General features: G+C 41.7%; 1 protein-coding gene across 8 annotated transcripts in view; it reads left to right on the forward strand.

Annotated features, from left to right (window-relative positions):
- The window catches only part of DCLK1 (doublecortin like kinase 1), a 373,078-nt gene that overhangs the window by 273,167 nt on the left and 72,988 nt on the right, over positions 1-26,923 (forward strand). For 2 of the 8 annotated variants that reach the window (XM_008060375.1, XM_008060374.1), the window contains exons 1-3: positions 8,593-8,943; positions 9,798-9,892; positions 26,038-26,122. In XM_008060375.1, the coding sequence (XP_008058566.1) occupies positions 8,925-8,943; positions 9,798-9,892; positions 26,038-26,122 (199 nt within the window). In that variant the 5' untranslated portion in view covers positions 8,593-8,924. Of the gene's footprint in view, positions 1-7,714; positions 7,724-8,592; positions 8,944-9,797; positions 9,893-11,016; positions 11,020-13,937; positions 16,650-26,037; positions 26,165-26,923 lie in introns of those variants that run through there. The other 6 variants (XM_008060373.2, XM_008060372.2, XM_021713544.1 and 3 more) reach the window with 5 other exon arrangements.

A 26,923-nucleotide genomic window follows, 5' to 3' on the forward strand; every position in this document is an offset into this window, starting at 1 on the left:
CCACACCAGAGTCAAGTAAGGCAGTGGTGGTGATGGTCTGGCAATGGCCACCATTGATTTTAATATGCACTGAAGGCCAGGAGCGGTGGTTCACACTTGTAATCCCAGCACTTGAGGAGGCTTAGGTGAGAGGAGTTCGAGACCAGCCTTGGCAGTGTAGCAATAACTCCTATCTACAAAAAATCAACAAAAATTGGCATGTACCTGTAGTCCCGCTACTTGGGAAGCTGAGGTGGAAGGATCACCTGAGCCCAAGAGGTCGAGGTTGCAGTGAGCCATGATTGTGCCACTGCACTCCAGCCTGGGCAACAGAGTGAGACTCCAACTCAAATAATAATAATAATAATAATAATAATAATAATACACTGAGGATCCACCATGGACCAACAATGCTGGGGACTGGAGCTGCAACACTGGAAAGAGGAAAAAGCCAAGAACCTTAGTTAATGAACTTCTTCCATGACCGAACCACCATTCTGTACTTTCCCAGGCTTAGAACATACTTGTATGTGGCTCTGGAAATCCTGAAGTCATTTTATTCAAGCTATTCAAATTTCCCTTTCTTATAGTTATATAAAAATATTTTATGCAACATATGCAAATAAGACAAGAATCAAAGCTGAAGAAATGAAGAAAATTTTAATCATCTCACTAGTCCAGTTTGTGAACTTCTTTTGATTTATATTAAACACCTTCAAAGGCGGATTGCTAGCTGTTAATTTCTAGCTCAGTCTTTTTCTTTAGTGAAGATAATTCAGCCTTATCCATTCTATGAAGGATCCTTTTTGTTTTGGTGCTCCAAGGGAATTGGTGCGAACAAAATTCATCGAGAGGCTGGTGATTCATCTCTTGTGCTTTTAGAATTTCTTGCTGCCTATAAAGCTCATCCCTCCTTCCATTTCCTCCTTTTTCTGCACCCACCAACCCCCCTAGTGCCCACCCCGCAAAGATCTTCTTCAAAGCTTTGAACCATTATCTTGACTTAATGTCTATTTGGACAGCACCCTTCATCAGCTACTTGTCTAAACTAAAAACTTCTCACTCTTAATGCTCCAGGTTAATGAACTATTTCCCAAGTATCTGCTGTATTCCAGGTATGCATTAGATCCCAAGGACACAAAGATGATTAAACCACAATCCTTGTCTTCAAGTTACTTACGTTCTGGCTGGGAGGAAAACATATGCAGTCATGCATCACTTAATGATGGGGATACATTCTAAGAAATGCGTCGTTAGGTGATGTTGTCATTGTGTGAACACCATAGACTGTACTTCCGCCAACCAAGGTGACATTGATCAGGTATGTCGAACACATGGGCCACGGGTCCGCATGTGACCCAGGACAGCAAGTCACATGGCTCGATAGAATCTTTTGACGTCATGTGTTTTTTGCGTTTCTTTTCATCATGCCCCACGTACAGCTCCATTTTCGAAGTTCACAATCACGCCTGATCGATGACATTGCTTTTTGGCAGCACGTACATTTGCGGGTAGCTGTTTTCTATGACGAGAGCAAAATTCAAACAAGTGGCTTGGGATCACCTCGAGAACTAAGCATCATGACTGCTTCCATCAAACCAGACATGGATAGATTAGTTTTAGAAAAACAGGGCTAAATTTCCCACTAGTTTTATATTGTCTTCATTCTTCTAACCTTTATAATAAAAATACTAAAAAAAGTCTTATTTTATATATTATTATTATATCATATATAAATATAATTTATATTATTATAATATAAAATATTATATATAATATCATATATATAATAAGACTATTATGATATTATAATATTACTAACTATATTATATAATTTATGTGTGGCCCAAGACAATTCCTCTTTACTCGAGACAGCCCAGGGAAGCCATTGGTTGGATACCCCTGGTGTAGATGGTGGAACCTACCATACATCTAGGTTATATGGTTTTGCCTAGTGCTCCTAGGTCACAAACCTGTACATCATGTTACTGTACTGAATACTGCAGGCAGTCATAACAACGATAGGTAGCTGTGCATCTAAACATAGAAAAGTGACGGTAAGAACGCGGTATTGTGATCTCGTGGGACCACCGTTGTATGTGTAGTCTGTTGTTGACTGAAACATCGTTAAGCAGTGCATGACTGCATACTGCTCACTAGGATGGTTTAATAAGGGCCATAGCAACCCAGAGGAATCAGGGGCTAGATCGCGTTCATGGAGTCAGGGAACACTGCTAAGTTGAGACACAAAGAATCCTGCCAGGATAAGAAGGGCCTCTCGATGTGAGTTAAGGCACAAAGACATGAGAATCATGCGGCGAATTTAGGGAGCAGTTGCTGGTTCCATGACAATGCAGGATCGGATTCTAGGGAAGGGTTGGGGAAGATAGTTGGCTGCCCAGTTGGTTGTGATCAGATTGCACGGGGTCATGGAAGTATGTTTTATGACAGGTATGATGGGGTGAAAGAGGGTTTTTAGCAAGGCCAAAAGATGACAGTTGGGTTTTAGTGGCACTGTGGTAGAAAAGATGACTACAGATGGGAGGCCAAGGGCCAGGAAGGCTCTATAAGGCCACTGCAGTCATCCTGAACAGAAGTGGTCTGGACGGCACTGAGGCAGCATTACTGGGACTGGAAGAGACATCAGAAATGAAACCACAGATGGGACTTGATGTGAGGCCAGAGAAAGAGAGGGAATTAGAGACTAGTTGGCTTGTTGGGTGAGGAGGCACAGGGGTGAGGGGGATGGCCTCCATTTTAGACACCTGGGGTGTGACATCCTTTGGAAGTGGCAGTAGGCAATTAGGATGAGTAACGGTGTTCATGCCAGGTGATCTGAGCCGACAGCGTCTATTTGGGAGACCCCGGCATGTTGTAGTGTTTTAAATAATAGATGGGTAAGGTGCCTCCCCACCCCTGCTCTGAGAGATTTGTGGAATAAAGATGAAATTGGAACAACTGCAGTTAGGAGAGCAGGGGCAGGAAGTGTCAAGATGGAGGAGGAGGCCAGAAGGGCTTGATGTTGAGATGGCAGGTGGCGTGAGGACTGAAAGGGGATCCCAGGATTCAGCGGTGAGAACGTCCTGTGGCTGATGGAGGAGCCGTTTCAGTGGGTGGGACCCGATGGCAGCGGGCCCTCATGTGGGGGTGTCGTCTGTGGCAGTCATCATGGGACGGCACCAGGCCTGCCTCCAGGCATCACCCTAGGGGAGGCTGGCCTAGTAGGTTGGGGGATCAGTCCCAGGACCCTCATGTGCCCTGACCCTTGGTGCCCTTACTACCTAATTCCCTCATCACAGCTGTAGCCTGTTCTTGGCTCCCAGCCACTAGGGATCAAAATTTCATGATTTTACATCAAAGAACTCCAGGTGATGTTTTATTGTTTAGTTAAATTTTTTTTCTTTTACCCAAAACTATCTCCAACTCCTTTCTCTTCCCTCTTGCCATCCATGTTTCGTATGTCACCAATCTCCCGGTCTCCTCTTCCTCAGTGCTGTCACACTTCCTTTCCATCCAGCGTGCAGCCTCTACACTGTTCTGGGACTTTCCCATTTGTCACAGGCTACAGACACCACTTACTGGCTCGCCTCCTCCCTGCCTTTGTCCTCTGTGCCTTACATCTGCCCTGCGCACTGATGTCCAACCATGACTTGTCTGCCAAATGAAGTCTGAACTCATCCTCAGGTGAAGAGCTGTCTTCCTTTCCAGCCGTGTCTCCTGCTTCTCCTCTGGACTCATGCTTCATCCTAGAAAGTAATTTAAATGGTCCCCAGATATAACCTGGGCTTTTCTACCTCCTACCTTTATTCCTATCACTTGGCTTAGAATGTCTTCCTCTGTCGCTTCAAAGGCTCATGTGCCCAATTCAGCCACACTGACCTCTGCAGTGTTCCCTGGTCACCTCAGTGTTGATGGTCCTCCCCATTCCTGCAGTCCTGTGATTAGTTGAATCACTTCCCAGCCTACAGATGACATCGTGACCACCCTACTAGGTTGTTAAGTCTCTGAGACCAGAGTTCTTTGCACATCCAACAGTGATTGCAAGTTCGTGGTAACTACGTGGTAAATGTTGACCTCATGAATGAACTGAGAAATACCAGCAGCTATTCAAGGTGCCTAGACTTCCTGAGGTTAAGGACCTTTGTATAAATATTTATTTTAAAAAATTAAGGGCAGGTGCAGCGGCTCACACCTGTAATCCCAGAGTTTTGAAAGGCTGAGGTGGGAGGATCGCTTAAGGCCAGGAGTACAAAATCAGCACGGGCAACATGGTAAGACCCTATCTCTAATGAAACAAAAAAATTAGCCGGGTGTGGCAGTGTATGCCTGTAGTTCCAGCTACTCAGGAGCCAAGATGGGAGGATTGCTTGAACCCAGGAGTTCAAGGCTGATGTGAGCTCTGATCATGCCACTGCACTCCAGTCTGGGTGACAGAACCCTTGACTCTAAAGAATAAATTCCCAGAGCCATGTCCCTTTCTCTCTCTCCATTTTTCCTGGTGATCTCTCCTTCCCATTATTTTCAGTAGATGTCTTCTTTGATTTGTACCCAATTATCTCCATTGAAGAAGAAAATACAGACACGTGGAGAAACTAAGGCTCTAGTGAGGTGAGCATCCATGAAGCTAGAATTAGGGAAAGGTGCTTTTTATTCCCTCTGAGATAGTTGTCTCTTTTCTCTTTGTCTCAACTCGTTCTGTGTGTTTTCTCCCCCTCCTCTTTTTTTCTTTTTTCTTCTCAAAGAGGCAAGCGATGGGTAAGGACTGGGGAAAGAGTTTTCAGGGACTCGCCAGCCTCCTCCGTGATTGGGGAGTGAGGGAGGGCCTGAGGCAGGAAGCCAGATCTCCCCAGCAACGTGCCTGGATCGCCACCCCTACACCCGAGGACACACACATATATGCAAACACGTTCTCTCTGCTCATCCCACAAGTGCAGTGCCAGAAATAAACTGGCTGCCATAAGTGCTGAAAGAAGAAGAGGAAACAATAAGGTGGATTTCACGGCCAGAAAGTTGCTCGCCTTGTCATTAGATAGTCTTGCTTGGAGATTTCACTGATTTCAGAACCAGTTTGAGGCTTAAAAACACCGAGCTTTCACCTGGTGTCGGAGACTTTGGGCCAGGCAACTGTAAAGACGAGAAACATTTCATGTTCACAAAGGGGGTCCTAAATTAACATACACACAAGTCTAAAGTCACCTGAAAGGAGCAGTGGATTAGAAAAAGTAAATCAAGCACTGCCAAATCCTATATTTTTTAAAGTGTCTTTGATATTCAGTCAGAACCATCTAGAAGGACACCATGTGCACTGAGGGTTGATAGCTGGAACTCTGGCCTCTTGGCTCTGAGTAGTTAAAAAAAAGAGCGGGACCAGCTGTCTGAAATGATGGAGTATTATTCAACAATGTGCTGTAACCAGTATATGAGTTGGAAAAAAGAGGTCATGGACTGTCAGAGTGGTAGATGTCAGCTCTGCAGTCAGATTTCTCTCGCAGCTCTTTGGTGGCCAGTGATGTAATTGATCATCATGGTGTCTGTGAATAATCCACCCTGAAGTTGAGCACATCTCATTCAAGAAGTAACAAGCAGAGCAAGGGAAGACAGGATTTAAGGAAAATGTACCCAGACAGATCTGAGCAAAGGAAACCAGAGCTGGGTACAAGGCGGTGGCTCGGATGAGTTCTAGAGTTTAGTGAACTCAGACTGAAATCATTAATTATTCGACCAGCTTAACTGCTTAACCACCACCATATTAAGTTGAACTTCTCCCATTCAAAACAAAGAATTGTTTAATAAAGACCTCTGAAAAAGAACACCATTTTAAGTGGAACTTTAGTCAGTTCTATTAAATAAGTAACAAAGCCCTTTTTATTGGTATTCAGGGACTTCTGGTATTACGGAATAAAAACCAAGTGAACTTAGTACAGTGTCAAACTCACTCACGGAAGAAAATTATTTATCCCAGCAGTGATTCAAGAATAAGGTGTGTAATGCTTTCTGGATGTCAAAAGCCATTTTAAGAAGTGGCTAATGCTTTTCTGGATAGCCAAGAAGAAGTGTCTGAATACAGCCGTGCCCCCAAGAATACAAGCTGTTCCCAACATTCAGGCAGGTTGTGCTCCAAAAATGTTTCATTGTAAATGACTTGTTTGGCACTTGAGTTTCATTTGTCCAGAGAGATGACAGTGCAAGTAGAGGCCCCGATCCCAGTGACTTTGCATAAATGAGGCAGGCCCGAGTGCCCCAGTGGTCAAGAGAAAAATCTAGACTCCTTAGCCTCAGAGACAGGAGAAGCGTTGTGGACGTGCCCTGAGGATCCAGGACAGACCACTCCTGGCCAAAGTGCAAATCTTTTGAGTAAGACAGAAATGAAATCTAGTTTTAGTTCTGCCACCTTCCAGCTGCTTGTCTTTGGCCAAGTTACTCCTCCGAACCTCAGTTTCCTCATATAAAACGAGAAAAATGGCACCATCCTACACTGCAGAATTGATGGCAGCTAAGGGCTCTGGTTCAACATGACTGAATTCTCTGTGTCCTTCCCAACTTGCTCCCGTTTGGTCCCAGTCTTCTTCAGCCAATCACTCTGGAACATTTCCATGTACGTCCATCCCCTCAGCACTACCCTCACCCAGCCACGCCAGCATCTCTGACCACAGGACCATTGTGTGCCCCTCTCTCCTCAACGTTCTCCTAAGGAATAGCCCTGCACCCCGTATTGTTTCCCTTGAATCCATTCTTGACAGGGCAAGAGCTCCTGAGAGCATTTTAAAATGCAAGTCTGATCCTGTGGCTTCTGCTTAAAAGAATTCAACAGCTTCTCATTACCCCTTAGATAAAAACCAAACTCCTTGATGTGAAATTTAAAGCCCTGCACACTGTGTGACCCCTGCCTCTGTCCTCGCTCCTAACGTTCTTCCTTCTCGAACTTCATGCTAGCTTAGGAAGGCCTCTTTAGTGCACCCCCCTGGCTGCACCCCACTAACTTCCTCTCCCACACCGAGCCCTAAAACAGCCTATCTGTTGGGCTGGGGCACTTTTCCTTCATTGTGTTCTCCCTGCTTCTCCAGGCTGACACTCTTACCTGTTGCCTTTGCTGTAGGGTAGAGGCCAGCCTTGACCTGATCGGGTATTAGGATTCCAATAACAGCTCCCAATAATTCCCCGCTCAAGAGACTTTAATGACTAGCTTAGTTCTCTGCTTTCCCTGCAGGCTAGAAGGCCAGTGCAGTAAAGGAAGATGGCAGTAAGAGTGAGTGAAGCTTTGGACTGCCTGGGTTAGATTTGGGACCATGCCCCATATTTGCTTGTCAAATTGTCCCTAGTCTTTAAACTTCAATTTCATCATCTGCAAAATGGAGGAAAATGATATTGCAAATGGGAATATACATATAGGCATATTATATATATGCATATATAAAGGGTGTAAGCACATTGACTGGTACATAAAACTAAGTCTACAATAAATCGAGAGAGGCTGGGTATGGTAGATCACACCTGTAATCACAACACTTTTAGAGGCCAAGACAGGAGGATCAGTTGAGGCCAGGAATTCACTCTGTAGCCTGGGCAACACAGACTCCATCTCTATCAAAAAAATAAAAAAATAAGGTGGGCATGATAGGGCACACCTGTTGTCCCAACTACTTGAAAGGGCTGAGGCAGGAAGATTGCTTGAGCCCAGGAGTTTGTGGCTGCCCTGAGGTAAAATCAAGCCACTGCACTCCAGCCTGGGTGACAGAGCAAGACAGTCTCAAAAAAAGAGAAAAAAGTTAATAATTAAACAGATACACATATAATTTGTGCTTTCTAAATACATACAAGATTTTTTGTTGTTTTTCTCTCTCTTTTTTTGCTTTTTAAAGCAAGGTATACCTAAGACTGTTTTCCAGTGGGTCCATTTTCTCTCTTTCTTCGTTTTCCATGAACTTGATAAGATTAGAGTCTCCAAGCAAAAAGTATGAATACTCCTTTCTTCTCCAGTTGCTCATTTTCTCTGCCAATCTATGTATTCTTTAGGGATCACATAAAGATGTAAAGTGGAAATAAAGGCAGTTAATGAAAAGATTAGAGCCATAAACATGTTCTCCAGCCAACCAGGCATCCCTCCCTTTACTCATCGTAGTTTCTGCCTCTGCCCACAGCCCTTAATCCTTGCCCATTTCTGAGCCTCTTCCTTAGTGGCCACTGGCTGGCAGGTCAGTCCAGCCCTTGAAGCAGGAGCCTGAAGCTCATTCAGTCAAGACTGTAGCCTGCAAGCAAATCCAAGCATTCTCGGCTTTCTACTTCACTCTGAAAAAACAAGCCGTTTAAAAGATAGGTTTATAAAAGAGTCTCTAAACATGCTTCAAAGACAAAGTGACTAATGAGAGCAGCATGGGATATGTGACATTTTTTAAGGTCTTTGGAGAAGATGACAAAACAAGGAGCTTCCCACTTTCCTGGGCTGTAAGTTTTTGTGAAAACATCAAGTGTGAAAAATCAATAAACAGTGTACCTGGGCAGTGCAGAGTTTTGTGAGGGTGTCCTGATTACCTGGTTGTCACCAGGCTTTAGAGGAGCTATTATCATTTCGATTTTCGGATGAGTCACTGGGTCTGTCGCTTGCCCTCCTGAGACACTTCATTATGATTCAGTGCAAAGTCCCGAAAGGCTGGGCTTCCGGGAGTCAAGGGTGCCGGGGTGGGGGTTGGGCGTGTTGGCATGAGGCTTAATTGACACCTTTGATGTAGCCTAAGACAGAACCCGCACCTCCCACTGCCGCTTGGGAGACGTCAGCCTTACGCAGAAAAGGCATCTGCTGATGAATCCTGCATCTCATTCAGCCTGCTCTGGGAGCAGCCTTAGCCATCTTTAGCTAATCTGTTTCCAACCGCTGCGCGTGCTGGGCTGGGTACAGAGAGGAGATTTCGCCTCTTGCTGTTGTCTGGTTCGACACTAAGACTGTGTCCATGTTAGAACTCATAGAAGGTAAGTGGAATGCACTGCCGCTGTCCCTCATGGAAAGTGTGGACTGTGCACCCTCAAGCGTGTCTGTCTCTCCCGGCTGATTCTGCCGCACTGATTGAGGAACTATAATGTCATTTTTACAGGTAAAACAGAGGTGACCTGTTGTATCTTAAAAAACAAATCATGTCTTTCAGGGTTCCATCTGTTCTTAGAGGTGATGTTACTTAGAGACAGGAATTGCTTACTTGAGTGCTGTGGCTTTAATTTGGTTCAGGGAGAATGGTATATACAACTCTGGAGAGTCAGGAGCATGCCAGTGACTTGAACCCGTTAGGAAGCAGTTTTTCTTTTTAATGGCAGCAAAGACAGAAGTGAGGAAGGAGTTCCTCATAGTCTGTGGCCAACTACTTTGTCCTATTCGAGTCAGGTTCATCAGATGCAGACAGGGCACAAGTAGATGCAGGAACTTTTTCTAGAAGTGAGTTACTGATTATAAAAAAAATACAGTGACCAAGTTACTGGTAATGTCACTGGTGAACTGTGCTAATATTTATTCCTTCTGAGTAGCACTTGGCAGCTAAACTGAAGAATGAAGACGAAACCCACCTTGACCCCTCTCCTGAAGTCTCTGTTGGCACTGTTAAAGGCGTTGTTAATAAATTCATCCTGAAAGTTATGAACAGTACTTGCAAAAGCATTCTCTCACCTGGTGTTATATTAAATGTAGGAGGCTCTTCTTCATGATACAGATGAAAGGGGTCTGGGGTTTTAGGGGACGCCCCTCTGTAATTGTTTATTTCTTGAAGAAGATGGTTTGTGATGAGCACCCTTTAACATGCCGTTTTTTCTCTCTGTGTGGCTCTTTGCATTTCTAGTTAATGGAACCCCTGGTAGTCAGCTCTCTACTCCACGCTCAGGCAAATCGCCAAGCCCATCACCCACCAGCCCCGGAAGCCTGCGGAAGCAGAGGGTAAGGACATAAGCAAACTGCCTGTGTAAGACCTGTCTGAGCCTCGGTGCTGAGATGGTACTGATGCCAACAAGCAGGGCCGCTTGTCTCTAGGCGATAACTAAGCGAGGCCAGGAGGGGACCCACGGTGGGTCACTGACAGTTTAGCTAGAATTCAGGGTTCTAATTTCTCTGTAAACTTGTCTGAACCTTAACTCTGAGAAGAATGTGCTTCTCTGCTTCACTTTCAAATACTTTCTCTCTCGCTCTTTTTTTTTTGTGAAAGCACAGGTTTTATTAACACTGGTTAGTAAACTTTCCTAGTTGCAGTGAGTTTCATTAGATATCATCATTGACCATCATCAGCCCCTGGAGGAAAAGAAGGTTTCTTCATGGAGAGGAGGGCCCTGGTGGGAGACTGTGTACATTGTAAAGGATGCTGTCTCCGGAGCAGTGTAGGGTCCACAGAGTGGGGGAGGAGGAAGACATATGAAAGTGTTTCTGTGGACGAAACCCACATGGAACACCTTCCCTCTCATCACTACTCGCATTTGTGGAGACATTGGCTGAGCCGGGAGGGCATCCTGGGAAAGCTGCTGGAAACAGTGTGAGCTTCACGCACAGGAATGGGTGAAAAACTACTGTTCTTAGATGCTCACAAGCTGTACTGTTTGTCTTTACCAGTAATACCAAGGTAGGAATAAAAGGAGTGGGGAGGGGGTGAGGCAGCATGGAAGAAACGGCAGGGCCTTCACGGTCCTGATTTCAGGAGCAAGGTGGCAGGGATTGGGGTGTGGGGCACGCCTTTAGGAGTTTTTATGACCATGCGTATTGAACATTGTAATGAGCAAGGGCTCCTTGCGGGCTACTGCGTCCAATACTGGATTCCTCAGTTTGGTTTATTTCAGTCTATGTTTTGCAATGAGGCCTCTAAGTTCCATAAACTTAAGCTTCATTCGAGATGGAAGGCCTTCCCTTCAACATGCCTGAGCAGGCAGGTTTGTGTCCTTAGGCCACCAGAGCCATCAGTTGTCTAAGAGTGTGGTGCAGGGCGACTCTATAGGTCCCAGGGGTCCTTTAACACCTGCTGCACCAAGCACCAGGTTTATTATCTTTCTCCACTGATCCTCCAGCATCTGGCGGAGGTGGTTTAGATGGTTTGGTAAAGCCACGGGATTTGGCACCAGCTTGTCCACTAAGTAGCTGTGTTATCTTAGATAATTCTATTATCTTTCCTGGGCTCCACTTGGAAAAACAAAACAAGAAAGAGCCCCTTTCAGATAGAAAGCCCCACAATTATATTCAAGCTCCATTTGAGTGTCTTCACTGGAGTTTCTTCTTGGCCACAGTCTAATTTGGCATTTTAAAGTACAGGAATCTGGCCAGGCTTGGTGGCTCAGCCTATCATCCCAGCATTTTGGGAGGCCGAGGTGAGTGGATTGCCTGAGCCTGCGGGTTCGAGACCCACCAGAGCAACTTGGCAAGATCTCGTCTCTACAATAAACCAAAAATTAGCTGGGCATAGTACCGCACACCTGTACTTCCGTCTACTTGGAAGGCTGAGGCAGAAGGATCGCTGGAGCCCAGCAGGTTGAGGCTGCAGTGGCCGGGAGCGTGCTACTGCACTCCGGTTCAGTCTGGGCGACAGAGTGAGACTCCAACACAAAAGAATAAATAAATAAATAAAGTACAGGAATCATTAGTGAACTACTCGAAGAAGATGGGGCCAAATTCCTTTACCACCCTCCTACCCAAGGATGCTAGGTCAATCCTTGAGGGAAGAAAGAGCTGGTGTGGTCATTATTCTCTTGTCAGTGTTACCCAGCAAGACTTCAGTGTTTAGGGACTGCCCTTAGATGTCGCACAGGAAGGACTCTCTTTTGAGAACAGTCCCTCTCGTCAAGTGTGTACTTTGGAGAACACACCTAGCGTAGAAATCCCTCTTTATTCTTTGAACTAGCTAAACGTATATTAAGGATTTATTGTCATAGTTTGTGTGTAGTTGTTGAGATGAAATTAAGGGTGACTGGAAATCCTTGCTACCTAGGCAGGCTTCTCTCCCTGCTTGTCTGCCATGGGGAATCCCATCTTGGGGACATAAAGCTTTGTTTGACATCCCTCTGCTGGCAGAACGAGGCTTCTTTTGCCCTTTGTATTCTCTGCCGCACTATGCTTTGGTCCAACTGAGGCAGAAAATTTCCATCCTGCTACGTGGCCATTGGCTTATGTAATTAACAGTTGAACATTTCTGGCACTTGGGAACTGAGGGTAAGGTAAAGGGTCTCATATGGAGTCTTCATTCTGCCATTTAAACTACCAGTGCAAACACCACACTCAAAGAAAAAAAATTCCATTTGTTTCGGGGGGACAAAGGCTGTATCACCATCTGAAAACATTTATGAAGTACATGCTGGGAGCAGGGCGCTGGATATATTCAAAGATGACTCCGTTGCCAAGCTTTTGAATTTAGGCTATAAATGAACAGGTCCCACCCATGTACCGTGTCCGTGCAGGGAGAGGTTCCCAGCTGCTTCAGCCAGAGGAGCTTTCATCTTGGTGTGTAGGCAGTGGCATCAAATAATTCCTCCCAGTTAAAAATGGGCCTAGAAGATCCCTAAAAACCGATCCTGTTTCAAATTTGGTTAATGTTTTTCTCAAATGGTTGGCTATATTCCTATGCAGGAAATACTGAAATAAGTAAAAGATGGCGTGGGCTAAAAGAAGACACTTCAAAGAATAAATTAACTCTTTTTATTGCAAATTGGAAAGCATTCGCGACTTCTATTTTTTCCTTCCGTGTTGCCTAGCAACGTGACCAAGAAAATGAATCGACTGCCCCCTCCCCAACAGACACACACACACACACACACACACTTTCTCTCTCTCCCTCTCTCTCTCTCTCTCTCTCTCTTTCTCTCATTCTCTCTCTCCCTCCTTACCCTCATTTTAAAATACAGGAACATAAACTGTTTTCTTAAAAGGAATATTGAGATATTTGGTCTCTCTGCGTATAAGAAAATCTATATTTTTACTTATCTGAATCGTGAGATTTAATCAGCCTTTTTTCTTCTGTGAAAATCACACTTTTACATTACCTCTTTTAACATTTTAGAAGAGTCTTGTACAATAAGAGTCTGCATGCCAGACATTTCTCTTCATAAACAATTCATGGCAATGTACCAAGTAACCTATTTTTCCAAAACACAGTTATTTCAATTGCAGTCTAGAAGCATTTGACTGGTCACAGAAGCAGATCTTGGAGGCTCTTTCCCACCCAGGAACCTTTTTTGGTCCCGTTTCTTAATCCATCAGGAAGAAATGTGTTGGGTTGTGTAGGCTGAATTAAGCTCCCCTCTCGACTCCCACATCCCTGACTTTTGTAGATTATCTGATCAGTCAGATGATGTGGGGAGTGGGTGGTTCAGAATCGGAAGCAAGCCAACTCCAGACACTCTCTGCAGATCTGAGCTGGTTGCCGGGCTACCAAGTGAGAGATCTAGTGGCAGGAAGGGACCGGAGGGGAGGAGAGAGGAGGTGATGAGTGAGCAGTAGGGGAATAGGGAAAAAGCACGGAGAAGGAATGGGGTGGGGGGAACATTTTGCACTGTTTCTGTCATCCAAAACATCCAATTTTGAGAAAGCAGTGGCTGTGGGGTTTTCTGTTATGTGCAGACGCAACACTTGAGTTGCTGCTCTGGACCCCAATTTGCTGAATGCCGTCTGGGGCTCTTTATTTTGTGAGGTAAGCATACTCCTTTTCTACCCAGAAAGGGAAGGAAACATTCAAGGAAGAGCTGCCTAGACACATAGTAGCAGAGTTGGCCTTGACTTGGGGAGCCAAGGAGACAAAGGCTCATGAGTAGATTGAGTGGCATTTCTCCCCAATCAGGGAAGAGTCAGCACCACTTTGTCTGTTTAGATTCTTTCTCTGTTATTATCCTCCCTCTTCTCCAAAGTTGGTGAGTTAGAAAGGTCTAGTGGTTTTAGAATCCAAGGACGTCCTAAGAGGGCCACAGGGCACCCAGAAAGCCAAGTAAACAAATTTGTACTGCCCTTCATCTTGCAGGACCTGTACCGCCCCCTCTCTTCGGATGATTTGGATTCAGTAGGCGATTCAGTGTAAAGAGGCAATGGAGCAATGTGTATGGTTTGTGATGGGGTGAAGGTTTCACGTTTCCTAAGCAAAAGTCTAACAGCAAAATATACAAAAGAGTTTTGCATACCTTGAAGTGCGAAAGACCAAATCATACGAAAATAAAATATGCAGGCACTTTGTATTCATGATCATCAGCCTCGAGGGAGAGTATTTTTAAAAATATCTCCTATATTGACTTGGTTGGGGAGAGTTTGAGTACAAAATGCTGAGATTTTTATACAAGGCCTGTCTCTACATGCATTTTGTAGAGAGACCCAATGCTGAGTGCAAGAACACACTCACGATGTGGCAACAGACAGGCATAATTTCTGTAGGTAGAGCTTTCTTTTTAATAAAAAAAAAAAGACATAGATACAATTATTCTTTACTTTCTGTAAAGTATATTGAAATGGCTGGCATGTTTTTTCTTAAACTTCTAGTCTTTTAAAAATTTGGAATATTGTTTTTTTAGTGGTACTCGTATCTCAAAATAATAAAAATATTTGGTTAGATTTTTTTTTTCTTTCTAGACAGTAGAAAAAGCTACTTATGGTTTTGAGGGCTATTATATCTGAGAGAAAAAAGTCATGACAAGAACACATCTCCTGAATACTCTAAAATTGGGCATTGGGAACTTTCCTTGTTTTTGTTGTCAAGTAAATTTTATTTTTTAAAGTTATCTTTTATTGCAAACAGCATAAACATAACTTAAAAACAATTTGTCCAATGGCATTGCTATAAATTGTATAATTCTTCCCTATAATCATATATATAATTTTTCAAATGTGTAAAAGCTGAAGCTAGGAACTTTTTAATATGCGGATCTAAAAATATTGTGTCTGGACTTTTACCCAAAAAAAAATCTGAAAGGCAAAATTATCTTAAATGGTTCTGTATGTATCAGGCCCAGAATATCCAAATCTCTTTTTGGATGAATTCTGGATCTTGCTGTTGTTTTGGAAAGTTTCATATGCAAAACTACTTTTGTGTTAAACCAAGTAAGTCTGTGATTATAACCCACTGTTAAACATTAACCTACTAATTCTGCTCTTCTAGTCTTCTGTTTTAAAAATTATACTCAGCTTTGCTTAGACATAAAACCATTATTTTAAAATTTGAATGTTAAAAATTAAAACCATTATTTTAAAATTTGAATGTAATGTGTATGATCCCTTGTATTTAAGCCATATCGTCGTGGTCATTTACTTTCACTAGTTCAAACACTAACAATTTAAGACTTGTGAAGCATGGTTTTGATATTCTCCAGACTTGACATATCTCAGTAGGTGATAAATTAAAAATGTTTGATGCCATTTGGAGGCTTTTACACAAATTGTTTTTTCAAATTTTACTTGAAAACGGAATTTTAAAATGTCTGATTCAAGATGGAGAGAAATTCATTTGCCACACACTGTTTTCAATGTTATTGATTTATCTTCTTGATAAATTGTTCAACTAGCAAATTTTACCATCTGGTTTATAGTTACATATGTTACCATCTCACTTTACAAGTGAGTAAAATATTCCAACCAAAAGAAGAAGAAGAAGAAGTAAAAATGCCCAGGCAATCTAACAAGCATTTGAAAACGTAGCCTTATAATAATTAGTGCCTCATTATCCTGTCTGTTGGAGAGAAAGACACTTCTTTGGCAGGTTATTCGAGAACTGCAAACTGAACCATTCCATCTTGAAAGAACTGTTCATAATAATACCTGTTCCAGACTTCAGGTTTTAAAACTGTTTCCAATAGAAATGACCAGAGACTCCTGCTGAGATCAAAAGGCTGCTTTGTTTTAGCTGAAACAGTAAACATCTGTGAGGTTGCCTATGCTGGTGTCTGTTTTAGTTATGTCTTTGTAAAATGCATTACTTAATACAGTTAGGTCCATAAAAGATTAGAATGTATTTGACTAACCTGTCAAAAATGCAGAGAAAGCAGTGGAACAGTGAATTTAAATCTGGTGGGGTCAGTTGGCCCAGAAGAAAAATAAATTCTTGTAATTTTAACTTCCCTGCACTGTCAATCATATGGACAACTACTGCTTAGAAAGGTCCAATAAATGCTATTTGTTCTGGGTAAGTGGCAGGTATTGCCAATTGATAGAAAGCCCATGGCTTTGTTTAGACACAGCAAAAAGCAACTGTACTTCTGCTAATTGCCGATAGATATCATGGCCAACTTTCCATTCAAGCAGTTCCAAGGGAAATGCTATTCCACGGCATTTAATCTTTTGAACATATGAGTTTTATTAAAGGACTGTTCGGGGGCTATATATGTCATTTACTTTTTGAAACTAAAGCCCCTTGGAGATTGAAACAGCACACCACTTATAGACTTTGAGATCTCTTTCTATGCAAAGCATAATTCTATTATACTGAAGAAGAAGTAAAAAATTCCTTAGTGACAAACCAGAAGTTTTCCGTTCATTGGTGGAACCAAAATGGCAATTTATAGGCACTTAAGATTTACTTACTTATAGAATCCTTCATTTAAAAAAAAAAAAAAATTAAGTGCTCAATCTTAAAATTGTTCTCCTGAACAGGAGGGGACTTCAGCAGAAGCTGTTCAGCTTTGTCATGATGGTGAATCTTAAATGCGCTTTAATGATACTGTGCTGAAGTTGAAAGTTTGATACTTTTTCATTTGCACTCGCTTTTTTTTTCTTAGACGTAGACATTCTAGGAAAAGATATCAGAAATACTTCCCTGCTTTCAGCATTTTAGAAACGCAAAACCTAATCATATATAAAGTGCGAAGTTCAGTGTGAACTCAAAAGCAGATGCTTCTGAAAGCCAAATGATGTGCTCTTTGTCAACTAAGGGGGGGGGGATATACAATGTATCTATACTGCCAGGGCTTTTAAGAAGTGTCAGGTTCATCCATCCATACACATCCCTGTGTACATATATTGGCTCATCTAAATATTAAAAAACATATTATTTTCTAGAAACATTTGAACCAGTGGGATTATTTTGGTTATTTGGTGACATCCACTGCATACATGATTGGGCTTTTTCTCTCTCTTTTTTTTCACTTAAAAACAATGAAGTTTAAAAGTCAGATATCTTCATAAAAGTGCATGAAAGTATAGAATAATATTCCGGAAGAATAATTTCATATATTTTAACTATTGTATGCTAAATTTTTCATATGTGGCCATGTATCTATACAGATGTGTAGATGTGTATGTAAATTTGCCGGGCTTGGTGTGTATGTGGGTATGCTTATGTACGTATTTGTGTATGTGTGTAGACCTTAAATAGTAAAGTATGATATTTGTGACACAGCCCTATAAGTTACTGGCTCTTGTGGAATTATGCATAAAATCTTAATGTCATAAAGTGTTACTCTGTGAATGTCCAACATGCCTGAATAACAGATACTTTCTGTATCAGGTTGCAAGATTATAAAGAGTTGTGTACTCACACAGCATTTAAAAAAAAAAAAAAATATATATATATAGTGTCACTCTGTGACATATTAGTCGGGGCATGTTTCAGTTCAAAAGCAATTTGCTAAACTAGTATGGCAAATAGTTCCAAATCTTCAGATGTGCTGATTTTTTTTTTTTTTTAATGCAGAAAACCAAAAAAAATTGAAATCCAGCAAAATACAATATTATGTTAGCTATTAAATGTAAGTTAATGTTTATATTGCTATATGTGGGTGTTCAATTATTAGAATGACTGAATACTGTTGACTGATTTTTTTCTATCATATATGTATTGATGACTCATAGTGATTGTTAATCAATATTCACCTAAAAAATGAAACATTGATTGAATTGTAAGAAATCAAGTACTATGTTGGAACATAAATAGAAGAGAAACCAGAGTATTTTTGATATGACATAAGTTTAATCACAAAGCCAGATAACATGTAAGGTGATTATGTATGTTCTTTCAAAACACTAAACTGTTGACCAGTGTTGAATATACTTGCTATATGTGTGTATATATTTACATAAATATATACACACTTGAAAATGTTAATTGAATGAATTTACAATATATGCATACATTTGCTCTTTTATGCATATTTGCCTTAGCCTTGCAGCACCTTTGATTGTGCATGTTAGTGACAACTGTATTTGATCAAGAAATCCCATAGACCTATGGAGTAAAAATTAGGGATATATTGAATTCAGTATACCAATAGCCCAATATAGTGTGTTATACTGTCAGCTGAAAAATATTTGTCATTTTGTGCCTGTAATGCATATGGAAAAAAGAGGAAATCAGAGGCCCTCACTGTAATTTTTAAGGGTGCATGACATATGATATCTTTAAAATGTGGTTCATTTTAGTAAAGATGATGGATAAATTCCAAGGTAGTATAAATGATGCATGTAATACATGAATGTTTGTATTATATATGGCCACAAATGTTTTTGAAGCCAGGGTAGTAGGTATTTGAAGGCTATGGGTAAATAACTATGAAAGTTAATTTTCTTGGGATGTGTTTTTTGAGTAGTTTATACTGATCCACAAGCAAGGAACTGAATTTAGTTTTTCTAAGGATTCTTTCCTTTGAAATACACTATGAATGTTGTAAATTTGGATAACATTTTCATAATGAGGTTACATCCTTTCTGCTTGCAGTTTGAGTTGCTTAGATGTATGTTCTTCTCTCTAAAAAAGGATTGATTGTTAGAATGTTTTAAACAACAGTATATTTTAAAATCCACCAACTGAGGCCATCAGCAAAAGTTTTATAGAGTAAGGGTTGATGAAATGTTTTACTGAACTACCCAGTTTGGAAAGTTCCATCACTTTGTGCTGTGGTTCCATTGTAAAATGTTGTACCTTATGTTTCACACTGGACCATGTTATTCCCATTGAAGCTAATTTTGTGACACTTATCACCTTAGAATAACTATATAATAAACAGGAAAAACTGCCTATGTTGTTCAGTGAGTTTCTTTCAGAAAGCTTGGAAAATAGACATTGAAATGGAAAAGACTGTGTTGGGTAAGGGTTACCTTCACAATTGTGTGTATGGCATGCCTGTGTTGTAATTAGTGATACTTGAGAGATTGCAGAATAGTCCCACGTGACATCTACAGTACTGACAGTGGGAACAAAATAAGATTATCTGATGAAAAATTATTTTCAGTTGGTTGCATTCAAATCTGTAATATACCTTCTTCTCAGGGTTGCCTTGTGGATGAATTTGTCAGACATGTTGGTAACTGGCTGAAAAAAAACAAAGAAATTAACATGCATTTTTTTTAAACATACTAGCTGTCTCATGGACTTGAAGCATTTTTTTCCCAAAATCATCTCATTTGCAGGAAAAAGAAAAAGCAAGTGTATATGTATATGTGCATGTCTCTGTGTGTACATATGCAAGATATTTATTGGAAATCACTGGGTAAATAAATGTATAAAAATTTACAGTATAATAATATTAATTACCTAAGTAATTATAATAAGATCTCAATTCTCCAACATTTTAAAACAAAAGCATCATAATGTAGTTCATTCATAATGCAATGCAAAGAAGCACAGAAGATTCTGCTGGCCAAATTAGAAAAAATATTTTATATGAAAATTATTGTAGAATAATTTAAATCTAACATTTTTACTAGGTTTACTTTAATTGTAAAATTACAGTTTGCTTTCATTATTTTGCTTTATTATTTTCATGGTAACTTAAATGTCCACAGCAATAATGATTGACAGGAATGTTTCCAGATTTATAAAATTCCAGATTGTGACGGGCTCGGTGGCTCAGCTTATAATCCTGCGCCTTTGGGAGGCTGAGGTGAGTGAATTGCCTGGGCCCGCGGGTTCAAGACCTGCCTGGGCAGCAAGACCTCATCTCTACAGTAAATCAAAAAATCCGCCGAGTGTGGTAGTGCATGCCTGTAATTCCGGCTACTTGGAAGGCTGAGGTGGAAGGATCGCCGGAGCCCAGCAGGTCAAGGCTGCGGTGACCGGGAGCGGCCACTGCACTCCAGTCTGGGCGACAGAGTGAGACTCCAACTCAAAAAAAAAAAATTCCAGATTGCATTCATACTTTTTCTTAAGAGAACTAGAGTTTAAAATGGAGCGGGTGCCAAAAGAGGACTGACCACCCTTCCCTGTAGGTTGAGAATCCCATTTGAGGAGTGAATCATAAAGGAAGTTACTCTCTTCAGAGGAAATACAGTATAGATGGCTTCCTGGCCCACCTCCCAACGATAACTCCATGAAGAGTAGCTCAGGAGGGAAGGCAGGTGGCTACCCCATGGGACAGACTCTGGGACAAATGACTTAGAGTATGAATGTAGGGATCTTGGCCTAGGTGAGCGCAGTGACTGGACAGGGGAAGCAGGGAAGACAGCCTGATCCGACAGACAGTATAGGCCTGGTTGTGACCAAATGCGCTTATTTTTGTAATCTTGGCTCTCATGGCTGCCCTGACATAGATGGAATACCATGGTTCCCATGTTCATTTCCTTCTCCTTACAGTAAATCAACTTCATGAGTAACAGTTCTCCAGTCTTTTAAAAAGTTTCACCAAATCTTTTTTTTTTTTTTTGAGTTGGAGTCTCACTCTGGTGCCCAGGTAGAGTGCAGTGGCATGCTCACATCCACCTGCTGGGCTCAGGCGATCCTTCTGCCCTAGCCTTCCAAGAAGCCAGAACTACAGGCATGTGCTACCACGCCTGGCTGATTTTTAATTTTTATTGTAGAGACGAGGTCTCGCCAAGTTCCCCGGGCTGGTCACGAACCTGTGGGCTCAGGCAATCACTTGCCTTGGCCTCCCAAAGTGCTGGGATTACAGGCTAAGCCACAGAGCCCGACCTTTTAAAAATTTTTTTTATTTTTTTGAGTCAGAGTCTCACTCTGTCACCCAGGCTGGAGTGCAGTGGCATGCTCACGGCCACCTCAGCCTCAACCTGCTGGGCTCCAGCGATCCTTCTGCCTCAGTCTTCCAAGTAGCTGTAACTACAGGCATGTGCTACCACTCCCGGCTTATTTTTTGTTTTATTGTAGAGACGAGGTCTCACCAAGTTGCCCAGGCTGATTTCAAACCCCCTGAGCTTAGGCAGTCCTCTTGCCTCTGCCTCCCAAAGTGCTGGGATTACAGGCCTGAGCCACTGTGCTCGGCGTGACCAAATCTTTATGATACCATTTTCCATGTTTCACAGTATTCTTTCTTAGTTGTCCTCATGCCTGCCTGTGCCACAAACTTTATTTAGGATGAACATACTATGAAGAATGCAGACAAAGGAATTTGAAAAAAGGAGTCCCCTTTGTGCCTTGTTTCAAATAATGGAGCCTTATTCATAATTGCAGAATAATGCCACCAACTTATTGTTCTACACTCACTTGAGAAGTAAATGAATATATGGCTTTTCTGGAATCCTGTGGGTTTTAAACTCTCTGCACCGTTGTTATTTAATTTTGTTACATGAGGTCCCCTTTAGAGCTTCTGTAGACCTAAAAACCAACATCACCAAGACAACTGTTTGAGTTTGTTAAAAATTTATTGGTTGTGTTTCCTTTATAAAATTGATCCAGAAATCAGAACACAGTGGCTACTTGACTTCTAAATTCTTTTAAACCATTTTTCAAATCAGTATTAACAAATAACTATGTCAAGACAAAAAGCTGAAGTGGAAATAGTAGTTTTCCAGCCAAAGCTAAAGTTATCAGATAAGATTGTTTTTTTTAAGTTTTTTATTTTAAAGATGTGGGGTACAATTCAGGGTTAGGTAGGTATACAAATGTTCATTATGCAGGTACCCTGGTTGATCTACCTTGAATAGATCAATGGCGCCAATTGGATATTTTCAAAATCTTTAGGCAGTGTGGACCCCAGCCTGAGTGACAACATTCATACAAATGGCAGGAGTAACTCATACCGTTTAAAATGGTCTGTTTTTCACTGCATAGCATCAGATACATCTTGGTAAAATGTGGTTAGAGCTGTGAAGTCAGCTTTCACACTTCCTTCTAGACGTGTGATATGTTCTCCATCTGTTATATGATCCCAGGCTAAGTAGCTACTCTTAGGATGTGTTCTTACTTAGGGCAGTGCTTTTATGAAGGTGTGCCATAAAAGCGTCCAGGTGCCAACAACCTGCCCGAGTGGTTCCCATTAAATCTGCTTGGGAGCGATGACATTTCAAATGTTACAACATCTCTCAGAGCAGCTAATTACCTCAAATTTTAAAATAACTGTATGTTTTGTACGGTACACCCAGATGCCTTGGAATTAGCAAACTGACTGAAGCAAACATAAAATCTTATCAGCATGTGGACTGTAAAATGGCTTATCTGCTCAGACAAACCAAATAGGCCAACCAATTTCATGTATGAGCAGTCACAAACATAGGTGGGCTTTTCACCTTCTGTTGGTCATAAACCGAGTCTGTTTTATCTTACTAGGTCAGTTCCAGAGAGCAGGAACTTACACGTTTTCCCTTTACTATGCTTAAACCCTTCAATCAGAATAATGAATCATAAGTAATCAGAATGTTCCAACAGGGTCTAAGTTAAAATACTTAGGTGGATTAGTAACAGACTTACTCAAAGAGCCATGCTGATTACTGAAATGGCTTCAAATAAAAGACAGCAAATACGTTCGGTGACAAAAATCAGAGTTCTCAAAAATAACAAGGTAGGAAGGATAGGAATAGAATAAAGAAGACACCAAGCATGAATAAATATTTCCTCCAACCAAAGCTAAAGTTATTGGGTGAGATTTTTTCTACCTTGATTAGATCAGTTGCATCCATGGGTTCCAAACAGCAACCTCCCAAACACAGGAGAACATGACATACCTGTGAGCGCAGTATGAGCTTGAAGGGCTAAGGCTCCATCCATACACAACCATCAAACCTTGACGTGAATTAATAGTTGATTCACGAGAAAGAAAACTCGATCCTTCTCTGTCCTACGCTGGTGAGAGCACACCTAGAAAACTGCATTCACTTTTGAGAAGCTGCTTTAAAGAGCGATATTGACAGCTGGAGTGGTTCCAAAGGAGGGTGAGGAAGTCATGGAGCCCTGTCCCGTGTTGGACAACCAAAGAAAGTGGGAATACTCAGATGGAAAAAGAGAGGACACAGGAGGAGCCTGGTAGCTGTTTCCAAATACTAAAGCACTGCTGTGTGAAAAACAAATGATGCCTAGCTCTACAGATGCAAGATGGGAAATGGAAAACGTAGAGGGACATAATTTCAACATAACTTAAAGAAGAACCTCCTTTTCTTTGCCTCCTATTAGCAATGATGGAGCTGCCTCAGAAAATAGTGTGTTCGGTACCAGAGGTGTTTGGGCAGAGGCCACCTGGCCATCCAGCTGGGATTTCTGTAGAAAATAATCTGTTCTCCAGATGGAGATAGGGTGGAATAGGAAATATTTAAGGTCCGTCCTAGTCCCTAAAACTCTTTGAGTCCAGGAATGGTCACTATCTTGGCAAAAAATTTAGTGATTTAGTGTTAACTATCTTCTGTGGGGGACAAAAAGAATAGCTTAATGCGTTTGTTTTACTCAGTTGAGGCATTTGAAAATAAAATGAGAACTTTCCATTTTCAGAGTCCACTGTTTGTCAGTAAATATGTTTTTCTCTTAATACTATCCCACGTGTGTTACTCTCAGACAGCAGGAAATTTGAAATAATTTGGGGTAAATTTTCAAAAACACAAACCTAAAGTTGAAAATAAGCAATTGCAAGCATAAGCAAACTTGTGTTAACTCTACTTTTTTTTTTTTTTTTTAACCAGAAAAACTTTGAGATGTTTTTGTTCATAAAGTGGAGAAAACACAGCTGGCATTGTGGCAAGGTTTCAGGGACCAGCCATTTGATGGCATTTTTGAAAATGCAGTTCATTAGTTGATAAGCAGTTTAGAGAATAGTATCCAGCAAGTTTATAGAATGTTATGGTTTAAAAGATGTTTTCATAGACTTTGGGTCAGAGCTCTGTACTGAGTACCTGGTGTTCTTATTAAAAGAACAAGCTTTTGGAATTGAGTGTCTAAATCGTGGACATTTTTGCTAGGAAACACATTACTGGTCTATTAATTTGGTGAAAGAATGTGTCTTTGTATTCTCAAATTTAAACCACCATATGACAATGCAGCACCTGCCACCCTAAACTACAATGTGTCTGCATTATTAAACACTGCTGGAAGAATTTCAAGGACCAGAAAGCCTAAAAGAGAAGGTCTACATTTGAAACATTTGTTTAGTGCTTTTCTACTTGGAACACCATTATGTCTATAGCAAAAACAATGACAAAGAAATAAAGGATCCTCTTGTTCTGGAAAACACACACCTTCTCCTCCAATGCAATTGCATTAATGTTTATTTTCTCCAGTTATCGACAAAATAAGTCTGTTTTGTCTCAGCCTCATATTGCAATATCATAAATACAAGGTTTTCACAAACAGACATCCATCTGTAAAAGTCAGCAGAGCGCGGCTTAGAAGCTTATATGTTTCCAGTCCCTTCAACAGAGTGCATTAGGATTACATGGTATCACAGTAAGAAAATCTCTGTTTCAAGGTTACAATCTGAATCTGTCTTTCTGGCCTGATGTATGACAAATGTGTTCTCCTGGTCACAAAGTAGGGGCTGGGTGAGGAAATATGGAAAAAGAGCTCAAGTCACCAGGGTCACCGGGATGGGGAGGGATTTTTTTATGCTATTGGAAAAGAAGGGGCACATACATGAACTGTGTGACAGTCAGGGGTATACAAAAGTCATCACAAAACTTCCAGAATGTTCTCTAGGACAGCACACGCATTATTACTATCACTTTAACTTTTATCCCAAAGATGTCAACTGGTAGGTTTTATGAACTTGCCCAATGGGATACACTCATTTTAGTCACACTCAGAAAAATGATGGCCCTGCCGTGCTCTGGGTAGCATCTCCCCAGCTATATTCGTCTCCTAAAATAAAAACTAAAATCTTTGACTTTCCTACGCAGGATGCTTGGGCATAATGAAATTATATAAAACTCTCTTCCCTCCCCCTTTGTCCGCGGTTAAAGGCTAGATGGAATGGGGGAGGGGGTTGACAGGAAACAGGTAAGCAGAGGAAAAACAGGTCAGCTGTGCTTCTCGCCACCTCTTCATTATTAATTCGACTACAGACACTCTTTCCCTTCTCTCTGCTCCACAGACAGCCGGCACCATGAGCCAGTGCCACCCCCTCACCGCCTCCTGCTCCCATCAGGCCAACCAAGTGGATAAACCCAGGGAAACAGAAGGAAGATCTTTTAGGACAAGCTGTGTTCACTATTTAGAAATAGCATTGAAATGTGCAAATTGTTTTCCCAGGAGATAGATGCAGAGATGGAAACAGTCATTGTTAAAGCACTGCCCCACAGCCAATCACAGTGTTAAATATTTGGTATGGTTTGGTCTTCTGCACTCTCTCAGAGTTGCTGCCCTGTTTGCTCTCATGGGTCTTGGGTGAAAATTCGCCACAGGGAATCTCCAGGCTTAGACTTTTATTCCTGTCTTTACCTCAGACTTATCGTGTAACCCTTAACAAACCAGTAACCTGGTCAGGGCTGTGTCCTTATCTCAAAGTGGAATTAACAAACCCACCCTTGAACCTTTCTCCTAAAATTATGGTAAGGCTGAATATTTATTTTGGGGGGATATCTTATCAAAAGAAACTGATGAAAAACTTTTTTTATTGTAAAAACAGTGGGTGAGATCAGAATGATGCCATATTTGAGGCCCATTTGCCGACAGACGGTGGAAGAGTGAGGTGAAATGCCCAAAATCCATCCAGTCCAAACAGTGAGCTTAAAAGAGGCTGTTTTTGAGCAAAAGGAATAAAAAGCCATGGAATATCCAAGTTAACAATAATTTGCCTGATTCTGTCATCACAACCTATCGTTGGTGATTAGGGAAGGAGGGAGAGGTGGCCCTTAAGTGATCACACTAAGGAACTCTTTCTCCAAGCTTTAAGACCAGATCCTCCTTGGTGGTGGGCAAATCTATCTCCTGAGACACCAGGCTGGGCGTAGCACATGGAGACCTGGTTTTTAAATCCTCTCTTTCTGTCCCCTTACAGAGCTCTCAGCATGGCGGTTCCTCGACTTCACTTGCATCCACCAAAGTCTGCAGCTCTATGGACGAGAACGATGGCCCTGGAGAAGGTGATGGGCGTGGGCCTTGTTATCTGAGGAGGCAGAGGATGGGTTGGCTAAATTTGCTCCAACAAACTATTAACTTTTCAGACAGAAGGTCATGGTCAAGCCTAAGGAGCTCTTGAGGGTCAATTGCCAGGGGACAGAATTGAATATGGCTCCTAACTGGGAATGGTTATCTACTCTGGGAATGGGAAGAGCGAGTTGGTCCAGTTTAGAGACTTTTTTTTACATCCCCTGAAGGCATACATAATCCTGACAAGGCCCACTGTTGTCTGCTTTGGAGATAAGAGGGGATAATGGTGGCCTTTGCTTTCCCAAACTCTGCTCACTTGTAGTTTTTTTTGTTGTTGTTTTGAGTTGGAGTCTCAGTCTGTCGCCCAGACTGGAGTGCAGTGGCCGCTCCCGGCCACTGCAGCCTTGACGCCACTGCAGCCTTGACCCGCTGGGCTCCAGCAATCCTTCCGCCTCAGCTTTCCAAGTAGCCGGAATTACAGGCATGCGCTACCATGCCCAGCTGATTTTTTGATTTACTGTAGAGACGAGGTCTCTCCAAGTTGCCCAGGTGGGTCTCAAATCCGTGGGCTCAGGCAATCCACTCACCTCAGCCTCCCAAAGCGTGGGATTACAGGCTGAGCCACTGAGCCCAGCCACTTTTAGTATATTAAAGATATACTAAACGGTGCTCTCCTGACCATTACAGTCCCACAGATGTACCCTAACTTGAGTGAACTCAATTATGAAAGCATACCTTTACAAAAAGAATTAATGGGTGCAAGTTGCAGAGCTATCCTTGCGCTAATTCACTTC

This window comes from Carlito syrichta, unplaced genomic scaffold (genome assembly GCF_000164805.1).
Source record: "Carlito syrichta isolate Samal-C Ts95f unplaced genomic scaffold, Tarsius_syrichta-2.0.1 Scaffold304601, whole genome shotgun sequence".
Classification (NCBI taxonomy): domain Eukaryota; kingdom Metazoa; phylum Chordata; class Mammalia; order Primates; family Tarsiidae; genus Carlito; species Carlito syrichta.